At 39.8% G+C, this 11,226-nt stretch overlaps 1 protein-coding gene across 1 annotated transcript; it reads right to left on the bottom strand.

The window, feature by feature from the left end:
- Nucleotides 1–5,172: 5,172 nt before the first annotated feature.
- Nucleotides 5,173–6,723, bottom strand: LOC106953952 (transcription factor HES-7-like). The gene is made up of 4 exons (XM_015043106.1): nucleotides 6,676–6,723; nucleotides 6,234–6,329; nucleotides 6,025–6,118; nucleotides 5,173–5,910 (listed from the first exon to the last, which is right to left on the bottom strand). The coding sequence occupies exons 1-4, from the start codon at nucleotides 6,721–6,723 to the stop codon at nucleotides 5,276–5,278; spliced, it is 873 nt and encodes a 290-aa protein (XP_014898592.1). The 3' UTR covers nucleotides 5,173–5,275.
- Nucleotides 6,724–11,226: the final 4,503 nt, after the last annotated feature.

The raw sequence follows: 11,226 nt of genomic DNA, 5'->3' as shown, positions 1-11,226 counted from the left end.
TTATCCTGTCTCCTTTCATGCTCCGTCCCGCTTCGGTCATCTGTCCGTGGCTGCTGGCTCCATGCTGAGACGTCGGCAGTGGCCCTTATCCTGGATTTTCCTCTGCTTGTTGCTCCTGGCCTGGAAGCATGTCCAGCTGTCCCATCATTCTGTCAGCGCTGCTGTCTCCTTCGGCCTTCAAATTAAAAAAAAAAAAAAAAAAAAAAAAACGCCAAAGAGGCCGCCGGGAAAAGTGGCCCGCTCCCGTCTCTCAGGACTTATGTCAAAAATGTTTCAGTCCTCAGGTAATTTGCTACAGTCTGGGATCCCTTCACTGTTTACTTCAAAGAACCTTTGCAAAGACACAAAAAAGAAGAGAGAGAAAAATGGAGAAAGAGCGAGAAATGAAAGGGGAGAAAAAAAAGATATTTAGTTGTGGGTAGTGACAGATCTACATTCTTGAGTATTGACATGCGATCTGAGCAAGGAGTCCTCCTCCACTGGGGATGCAGTTCGAGTCTGCAGAGGTTTTTATATATTACTGATAAAATAAATAATAAAAGAAAAAAAGAAAAGCGGCGAGTGTGCGGGCCGGCTTCCAGAAAACAGCAAAGTTAAACAAATTGACTCAACTCCAAAAGAATGCACAGTCACTCCTGCACAAATAGACAGCTTAGCAGATAACGCACCAGACTGCAGAGTTCAAGGCTCAGTACATATATATATAAAAAAAAGACACTGCATAGTCCAAGATATTTTTAGCATTTCATTGTTCCTTTTGGAAAAAAGAGGTAAAGTTATCTGGAAGCACACCGGCCACAAAATGATCCAGTCATCAGTGAGTCGTTATTTAAAGGTGATTTGATGGATTTACCACATCCTCCAATAAACACAGAGAATCTCTCACACCTGTAGTTGAGCTTAATATGTTTTTAATGTAACACATCGTTTGCACACAATTGCTGATAATTACAATTGCTTATATTTAAAAAAACAATTAGAAAGTAAAAATATTTCAACACATTATTTTAGAGGGGCATTGTTGTGTATTTTCCTTGCACATGGTGCCATCTTATAGCATACATAGTCAACTAACTGTTAACTTCAGTTGTTAAAAAAAGAAATCCAGTTCATATCAAACATGACCTAAAAGAAACTTTACTTTGTAATTTAACGCCTTGAAATTGGGCCTGTGTCTCTTTAAGAAGCTCCTGCTCTTTCTGAAGCTCTGCCTTCAGGAAGTCATCACAACATGGCTCCTCTATTAACCCTTTAATGAAGTTTTTTTTTTTTTTACCAACACTGGAGATTAAAGTTTTTCTCAAGCACGCATGCAAGAATCAAGGCAACACTCCAGGTGTGATTTTGTTGAGGGTACAATATTATAGCATCATGTGAAGCTCAAAAAAGTTGATTTTACATTTTAATAAAAGTTATTCATAGTACAAGAGAATTGCTATACATAACGTACTGTGTTTATGTGAAAATACAAATATGATATGACTGAAGGGGGAAAAATATATGTGAAACAAAAGGTCAATTTGCCTAAAGGTAACATAAAATGTCAAATCCTTTTTTCATATTTCAAAGACTGAATGTAGTATCTTCTCTTCCTCTGAAAAGTATTCATTGCACACTGACCTCCTCACCATGTTATAAACAAATAGATTACCTCGTTAGCATACATCACCTCCGCTCTCCCAGTGACGTTTAGAGATGAATATACACCATGGAAATCTCTGTGTAGTGACGATATGAGCCTCTAGAGACACATAAAGACGGTTACAAAGTCGGCCTTCCATCACCTGCAGAACATTTTCATCAGGCAACTGCAGCTGATCCACAATGCTGCTGCTGCTCGTGTTCTCACTAAAACTAGGAAAACAGAGCATCTAATTTCTGAGCGCACATAAAATCTGTTATTGTATGCGAGGAAAGGGTGAATAAGCGCTACAATAAGAGTAAGGCTTCTGCTTTTCAGAGTAATATTTACAAGCCCCTACAGCAGCCAGATCTCTTGTGCCACTGAGAGAGCCGATGTGATAAACCTAAACAGACATGATCTACAATAAGACATGACAACACAACCCGTGTCCTAGTGAGCCAGAAGCCTGCTAAAAGAAAGAACGCACGCTGTTTACCGCATACGAGGACTGCAAGTGTATACATGTGAGATGGACGAAGCTGACACCAGCATTGTCTCCGCATTTAGTTTCGCGAAATGCACCAACATGCAGGAATTCAAAGACTCTCAGTAGGCCATGACGTGACATCCCAAGACATCTTCACAGCCCAACACCTTTAAATCAGGAATGCACGCAAGCGAAAGGAAGAAAGGAAGGGGCGAGGGGTAGTGGGAAAGGAGAAGAAGAAGAAGCAATGATTAAAGAGGGTAACAGGATCGGCTCTATTCAGCCCGTTTCTGAGAAAATGCCAGGGAGTTTTCAGCCACTGTCAGGTCACTCCGAGTCGTGATTTCTTTCCCTATTAATTATGCGCCGAGCCGCAGAAAACTTCCTCTTCTCACCGAGCGACCTTCTCTGCTTTCACGAGTAGGGGCAGACTGATCAAAAACACGCAGCGTGGAGAAAAGAGCTCCCCGTGACGTGCCGGCCTGCTTATTTCCCTGACAAAGAACAATGGCCGCCTCATAACTGAAATGGCACTCGCACAGAGAAAGTTCCTCCGGTGAAAAGGAGCGCAAAGAGGGCAAGAAAAAAAAGTAACAATTATCCATAGACATGTTGTATCATGCGCTAAATTCTGTTTTCTCAGGCCAAATCTTTTGATGCCTCCTTTCTGAAAATATTTAGAGCTCGTAAATGGAGATTTAATCTTGAGATACGGGCCGAGCTGAGCAGTGAAAGAGTGAGGAATGATGAAGAGGCATGTTGGACTCTTCATCACTGATTGAGAGGCTCGGTGGCATCCCGCCTCCCCCGGTTCTGACCCCTTCAGCAGAGATTCCAGATCCACAGCGCTGCTGCGGAGCTCATTGGCGCGTCAATGCTGCCCTCTGGCGACCGCAGATCAGAATGCATGGTCTCTGAGTGAATTATCTTTTTCCATAAGTGATTTTTGAAAAATAAAATAAAATAAAATAAAATCTCTATTGCCAAAATTTAGAAAAAACAAACAAAAAACACTGTTTGTAAAAAAAAAAAAAATGACATTATACTATGACATATGATTTCAGAATAAAAATTGTTAACCCAGCCCTAACCCATGTCTTCATATTTATTAATAATATAACACAATGATTCTTTTTTTGCTGCCAGACTTTCTACTTTTTACAGTTTTTCTTCTTTTTTTTAACATAAATAAAACTGCCTTTTATGATTGCGTCTCGAAAGTTGCCAAACACAATTTCATTTGGTTTCTTTATGCTTTAATGTTTGAGAATCAATCATTAGTAATCAGTTTTGCTTTGGGTTGAAAAGTACATATTTTTTCCAGATGAAGGAAGACTTACGTATTTTATCCTCAACCAAGTAAGTATTTTTTTTTCCTGTTTAGTCTTCATACACGTTATTTTTTAATATTAACAGCTCATCACCACGGATTTTCCCTGGCCACTGCATTTCCTGTGCAATCCCGCTCGATTCCAATCTCACTTCGTTGACGTTTCTCCCTTTGACGTGGATTCCTCCGGTAGATTTTCAACTGAGCCAATCGGCAAACAGAAGGAGAGCTCGTGAACGATGACAACAGAAGGAGAGCTCATGAACAATGACGTTCTTTCTTTCTTTCTTTCTTTCCTTCTTTCTTTCTTTCTTTCTTTCTTTCTTTCTTTCTTTCTTTCTTTCTTTCTTTTTGCGCTGTTTTATAATTGTAGTCTGCCTGTAGTTTTGGCAATGGCAGCGGGAGAAGTGAACGAAGCCATTCAGTCCATGCGGGCCACGCCTCCGAATACTGAATTATAATCAGCAGCCATCTTGTTCGCCTCGGTTCTTCCCTTTTTGCAGTGGAGGATGGTTGTTTACAGCGCAGGAAATTTCAGGTAAGCTTCATAGCCCCGAACTGGCGCATTACACACATCACAGACAAACATTAGAGACTAGGTAACAGAGTTTTTCTCTCACAGTCCAGAATCAGGCATTCTGGGGTTATTTGCCCACATCCTACCCCATGTGGTGCTACTGACTGCTAGAAATAGATCTGAATGTCAACTGCAGCCTTCTGCATGGAGAGGTAATACATGCATAGAGAGTCTGATGACTCTTATGAAAGATAAAAGTTCGTATAAATAAACTTATCAGGCAGAAAGATCAGCCATCTTTCTGCCTGATCTGGCAGAAAGATGCCAGAGCAGGATTCCAACAGTGGTGCCCCCAAGAGGGGGAAAACGGGAGGCTGTGGCCCACCCAGAGAATCATGTTCAGGTCACAGGAAGGCATACAGAGTCATTTTTTCCAATCAAGACATGGATGTAGAACCCAATATATGAATGAATGTATAAGATTAAAAATGAAATGGACAATTCTTCTGCACAAACTTGTACATAAGATATATACAACTCTGGAAAAAATTAAGAGACCACTGCAAAATGATCAGTTTCTCTGATTTTACTTTTTATAGGTATATGTTTGAGCAAAATCAACATTGTTCTTTTATTCTATGAGCTTCTGACAACATGTCTCTGAAACTCCAAGCAAATAGTTAGTGTTTATTTGCAGAAAAGGAGAAATGGTCAAAAGATGCAGTGCTTTCAGACCTCAAAATGCAAATAAAACAAGTTCATATTAATTTAGAAGCAACAATACTGATGTCTTAACTCAGAGTTCAGAAATCAGTATTTGGTGGAATAACCACAGTGCAGTGGGCTTTTATTTTTTTCCAGAGCTGTATTTTTTAAATTCATTTTTAATTTTATAAATGTATTTATTTATTGAGTTCTATGCCTTTCTATGACCTGAACCTGATTCTCTTGAGGGCAGGTGGGGGAGTATATTTGTCTATATGTTATATGTAGATAAATACATTTCTTTTTGTTTGTTTGTTTGTTTGTTTGTTTTTATTGGGGGCGCTACTGGATTCCTTCTTGTGGCGTTCAACAATACAATCAATTCCACCACCGTTCAGCCTACATTCAGGTACATTCGTGTTTAAATGAGTAAATGTACAGAGAGCTTTGTCCGCTTCAGATACATAAATGTATTTATTTACAAGGGTAAATAGAAAATATAGGCAGTTTTGTTCATTTTGTACACTATACAGTCAGGGGCAGTCGCTTCCCGCAGTTGCACAGAACTCCCTCTAGGTGGCTCTGCTGCTGCTGTGTCAGGTGTCCGGCCTCTCATCCCATCCAGGGCCTCCAAACGGGTGACAGGGAGTCTGCCGGCGACACCTCCCTGTGTGGGAGGTGCAGTGGGGGTATCAACGACGTTAGCGGGGGGACGTGGAGGCCAAGAGGGCTGGCGTGAGGAAGTGTGGGGGAGATGCTCCTCAGGAAGGAGGCATTGGAGGAGGACGGAGGTGACAGGCTGGGGGGGAAGGTGAAGGGGCAGGCAAAGGACGGGAAAGGAGGCGAGGCGGTGAAAGTGGAGAAGGAGGGTGAGAACCAGGGGGAGGAAGGCGGGGAGAGGTAGTCGTGGCACGGTGTGGAGCAGGAGAGAGGCTGGAAGGAGAGGTGGGGAGGAAAGAGCAGCCAGGGAGACTCCCCTCTGCCCTCCGAGGTACAAACTGCCTCCCCGGACGCGGCTTCCGGCTCCCTCCAGACGCCGTGGATGGAGTTGAGCCTGGGCTCCCGGCTTGCCGAGTGATGCTTCAGCCCCTCGGTGAGGCTGGTCCTCTGCGTCGGCGGGATCCTGTGCATGTAGCTGTTCAGCTGGGCCATGCACTGCTGGAAGCCTGCATTCTCGCTGCTGGCAAGAGGGGCAAATCTGGACCCAGCAGGTCCAAGTTTCCCCAAAGCTGCGGGAGTCCGCAAGTCTGCACCGGGAGAAAGCAGAGTGGGAATAAAGAGAAACAGCAACGCACAATCTCAAAGCCCTGCCGTCAGAAAATGAACTGTGAGGAGGTAGTGAACTGTTTGACACGACTGACCATTGTTCAAGTCCTTCCTATCAGCCCACTTCTTAAGATACTCCACAGCCAAGTCCAGAATCTCTGCTTTCTCTATTTTAGGATTCTGGAGTCGCTGGTGTCCGCAGCAGGGCGAAGTAAAAAGGGGAAGAAACACAAAAACATCATTGACCTTAAAACTTTTTGCATGGCACAGTAGGAGCAGAGGTGACGGCTTTGACTTGACTCACGGGATCGGACGTGGAAAGCAACAGCAAACGTCTCAGCTCAACGAGACTTTTATTTATTCGATCCCTTCTCTTCTTCTCCACAACTGGCTTCAAAATCTAAAAACAGGTAAATTGAAGTTTTCGGGGCTTTATAAAGCAGTTAACAAAAATACCCGCTGCGCCGATAAGCCGCTGCGCTTTATCGTAAACGTTATGGAGATCATTTCGGATCCAAAACTCTCTTTTGTTTTTGTTTTTTTCTCTCCCTAGAAGGTCAGAAAGGTCAGATGGTCCTTTGAACAAACCTGCAAGGGGACTTCGAGTTGGCAACCCAAGAGCTGGCTTAAAAATGACAGAGCATCACAAAGATCAAACAATGCTCATAAAATGAGTCAAACACAAAGGAAGGTCATTGGAAACAGAAATGCACACTGGTACCGGCCAAAAGAAATAACTTTCCTACCCTTTTTCTACTCTTCCCGTCTTCAGGAGTTCGTAGCTTCCTGGTCATGTTGTCCAGAGACTCTCTGCAGAAGTTGGGGGAGAAAAAGCAGCCCGGATGGCAGCGAGTGCTTATAAGTAGGTTCGTGAAGCCTGCTTCTGATTGGCTGGCGGGTGTGAGTGAGGTCAGTTGGGGGAAGAAGTTTATTGTGGGCCAAACCTTTTGCACTTTTGCTACATTACGGCTGCAATGGTCAGTGTGTTTTATTTAGGTTTTATGTGACTTTTATAAAATAAACAATAGATGATTTTCTAAATTTTCTAGAAATTTAAATGTAAAAAGTAATTTCAAACTCCCATTAAGTCAGTCCTTGGTGTAGAACTATTTTTGCTGTGATTATGTTTAAGTGTTTTTTGGTATAACTCTCTGGAGTTTACTCAGTTACATTTAATTGAGTAAGTTTTTGAAATATATATATATATATATATATATGTATATATATATATATATATATATATATATATATATATATATATATATATATATATATATATATATATATATATATATATATATATATATATATATAAAAGTTGTACTTTTCACTTTTACTTGAGTTTACTGTTACAACATGTTGTTACTCTTACTTGAGTGAAATTTCTGGATCATCTGCCCACTGTGAGTCATTGAATGAAAAACAACATCAACAAAATAAAAAATCACCAGACTAGAGCACACACCTGCAGTTTTTGAAAACTAAATACATTTTATGTAGAAAGAAACTGAAATTGTTGGAAAATGTTTCTTTTGCTTCACTTTGCTATTTTGTAATCATGTTATTATTTTCATTTTGGTCTTTAAAATATCAAAATTTCCACATAATTTTACACTTGGGTCCATCTGATGATGTAATTTTTAAACATTAAATGACCGACGTTTTGATCAGTACGTCAGTAGCCTCGTTACAAAATATTCTTTCTACTGTTGAGTAATTTCTTGGACGGCTATTTTTACTTTTACTTGTGTAAAATAATGTTGAAGTAGTGCTAGTCTTACTTCGGTATAATTTTTGGCGATGTTTCATGTCCCAGCCGATGTGTGGAGTTAGTTTGCTGCCACATAGCACAAAGTTTACGTTTGGTCTCAGATCTTTGCTGGTTCCGGTTTGTGGCAGGTTGCCTTCTTCTGTCGCTCTTTCTAAATCCTTCTACTAAATTACACTTGATTTTATTTATATTCAAATGCCTGCCACTCTTATCCATAAGCACCTGTGTGTCATTTTGCTTCATCTTCTCAGCTATGCAAAGAATTGCATGTTCTTTTGACATTAAATCTCAGTACAATACGTCGAGGTTTATTGTTGCAACGTGACACTAAAAACGCTAAAATGTTCCAGGGAGATGAACAATTTTGATGAACTCTGTAACTAAAGATGCCCAGACACGTACTTGCTTTTGCTTTTTTTTTTTAACTCAGTAGATGACTTTTACTTTCTGATGTACTGACCTGCTGATCGAAGGGAAGCGTCCCCACAGCATAAGGCTGCTGCTGCCGTGTTTCACCACAGGGAAGATAGAATTTGGTATGTAAGACACGAAAGTTAGCTGGATAGACAGATAGATAGCTAGATACTAGCTAGCTAGCTAAACAGTCAGAAGGAAAGAAAAAGACAAAAAGGAAAGAATTAAAGAAAAATAGAAAGGAGGAGAAAGAAACAAAGAAAGAATAAAGGAAGGAAAAAAGAAAGAAAGAAGTTAAAATGCTTGAAAGCGGCCATAACATAACATTAATTCGCAGATGACTTATCACTTGTTTAACAAATGATTGCAAATCATCCTGGTTTCTTTTAACACGTCCTTGTGGACGGAGTGGAGAAGTGAGACCCTGGGAACCCGTCTTTCCACTCGTGGGAACCGAAATAAAGTGAGAAAATGAGCGACCATGACTGCTTTTTATGACGTGTGAGACAATAAGGCTCCGCTCACGATAATAAAAAGATAAATAAAACAAAACAAAACACGGGGCGTAAATATCTGTAACAGTCAGCGTGTTTCCGCTGAAGACACGAAGAAACTTGATTTCTAGATGGATTAAACATAAACGTCTGACATCAGAAAACACAAAACGGGCTCCTGGAGCAAAAGGTCGGAGTAAAACGTGCCAGTGGGCCGTGTGAGGGGGATTGTTACACCTGGGTGTTAAGTGTGCACCGCTCTCCCACAACGTCTCCGCTGAAACCGAGCCAGTTGTTCATTTCTCTGCTTTGCTTCCTTCCCTCCTTCCTTTTTTTTTTTTTTTGTTGTTGTTGTTGGCTGTGACACACGTGAGTAGTCCCGATATTACATGCAGACGCTTCGTTTCTCCGCGAACAAAAAGCGGATTTTAAACCAATTAGTTTCCACGCGCTGCAGCGCGAGCGCACTTTGAGGTTTATTTATAGGGCTGGTGTGCGCGTGTCCCGAACATTTAGGCTCGCGCCAGCACTTTCGCCCCGCTTTCACGACGAGTTCAGCGACTAAATGCGGCCCCGTATGATTTTATTCCTGCATCCGGCGTCGGAGCGGGCTTCCAGCCTCGCTGCCATGGCAACCAGCGCTGGTCTCTGGACCGCCACTAATCTCTTCGCTCTTTGATTTCAAACGGAAGTATCGTCGCTTTAAAAGCCATTTAATCTCTGCGGGGCGTCCTGATCCGATCATCCCGGTGTTATCCCCTCACTTCAGGCTGTTATAGGAATCAGAGGAAGTAGGGAGAGACCCTAAATTTATTATCTGAGAGGGGAGCCCTGTTTTAGTTTATTATTATTTTTGTTTTATTTTATGTTACTGACTGGTGGGGACCACTAACCACTCTAAACATGACAATTTTCATAAGATAATTTGGTATGGTGGTAAATTAATTAATACATAAACACCTTTGTGACACCATGAACATTTCCCCTCACCTGACAAATGTTCTGTTCAATGCATGAACACGTAGCTGTGCGTGAAGAAAAACATTTTAAAAGTGCTATTTTTGTTGTTAAAGGGTTTAAAGTTACACAAAGCCTTACCCACATTTTATCAAATTATTAACTGTTGTGTATGTGTATAAAATGTGGATTTTCTTTGCATCCCTCTCCTGACCAACACTTTTGTCCAATCAGATAACTATTATTAATTTATTCCTCATAACTTGTGTACAAACTTAGTTTAAAACTAAATTATGCAAATGTGGAAGAAAGAGGAAAATCCTGCACCAGGACTGCTAAGATATATTTCAGGTTATTTAGTTTCAATAAACTGATTTCAGGTAAATCAAAAAGACTGAAAGCTAAAAACTTGAGTGTGCACACTTCAAAATGCAACAAGGTTTTTTGCAAATTTCTAGCCAGATTTTTGTTGTTGCTGCTGTTTTTCAGTTGAGTTTAATCAAATTACTGATCATAGTTTTAGTTATGTCACAAAAGGACCCAAAAAGCTCAGTAGGGGTATACTGTTGAGATAAACCATGCCAAAATTCAACTCATTTATTGTGTTACTTGTATTTTGTTAGTCAGTTTATGTTTTCACTGTTTCTAGTTTTATTTATGGCAGACAGTAGATCATTGCACCAGACTCGGAGTTCAGGGGTCAGCTGCCTTTTCACAGATTGGTTGTGTTTTCCCCTTGATAAATTAAATCCTAATTTCCTTTTGTTATTTCAATTTTTTTTTTTAATTAATAACCTTTATTTAACCAGGTAAAGAACCTATTTAAGTCAAGGTCTCTTTTACAAGGGTGACCCGGTCAGCAGCACACACTCCAGAAACATAACAAAAACAGTAATTTTAAGTGTGAATTGACATAAATAGTAATTTTGAAAATGTACAGTGGCGGAGATTTAAAAAAAAGATAAAGATAAAGTGCAATAACTGTAAAAAAACACATATATATATATATATATATATATATATATATATATATATATATATATATATATATATATATATACAGTATGCATCATGTATTCATGCTGGTTGTTCATGTCAGATCATTTGTTTAAGTAAAATGAATGTATGAAAGCAAAAAAACTTAAAAAGTACAAATTAACAGGAGGAACATACTTTATATATAGTCACTGCAGTTTTAAAACTTCTTTATTGTTCCTGTCTTTTCTTTGGATTTTAAATGTTTCATCTGTCCACTGCTTAGTAACATATTGAGTAAAAGTCTCTCAGAAATGTAGAAGGTAAAATGTAAAAGGTTTAAAAAGAAATTAGATAAATAATACATGAACTGGAAAAATATAATGTCTAAACTTGAGAAGTGCTTCATCAGCTACAGTATGCCAGGTTTTCAGCAAACAGCTCTTTAAGAATCACTGTGTTGCTTATGAAATACTATTTTTATGTCTGTAAAAAGCTTCCTGATTAAACTGGGATTTTGTGCAAGAGTGCCAAACTGTTTACCAAAAGGATTTGTGCAGGTTCTTATTTTGTTTTGTTCACGTTTAACAAAAAGAGAGAAAAAAATATGAAAGTAGCTTTCCCCACATGTAATGTAATTCACTCAAGTGATTTGAAAAAGGAAATATTTCCATTTGGCTGAAAGA

This window comes from Poecilia latipinna, unplaced genomic scaffold, assembly GCF_001443285.1.
Source record: "Poecilia latipinna isolate Pla-1442-1.1 unplaced genomic scaffold, P_latipinna-1.0 Scaffold615, whole genome shotgun sequence".
NCBI lineage: Eukaryota > Metazoa > Chordata > Actinopteri > Cyprinodontiformes > Poeciliidae > Poecilia > Poecilia latipinna.
This window is presented reverse-complemented; position numbering and strand designations above follow the sequence as displayed.

Coding starts and splice junctions, on each gene's coding strand:
- LOC106953952 (XM_015043106.1), bottom strand. CDS start 6,723: ATGACCAGGAAGCTACGAACTCCTGAAGACGGGAAGAGTAGAAAAAGG. Junction 6,330..6,675: donor ACGGGAAGAGTAGAAAAAGG/GTAGGAAAGTTA, acceptor ACCTGTTTTTAG/ATTTTGAAGCCAGTTGTGGA. Junction 6,119..6,233: donor TGCTTTCCACGTCCGATCCC/GTGAGTCAAGTC, acceptor TGCGGACACCAG/CGACTCCAGAATCCTAAAAT.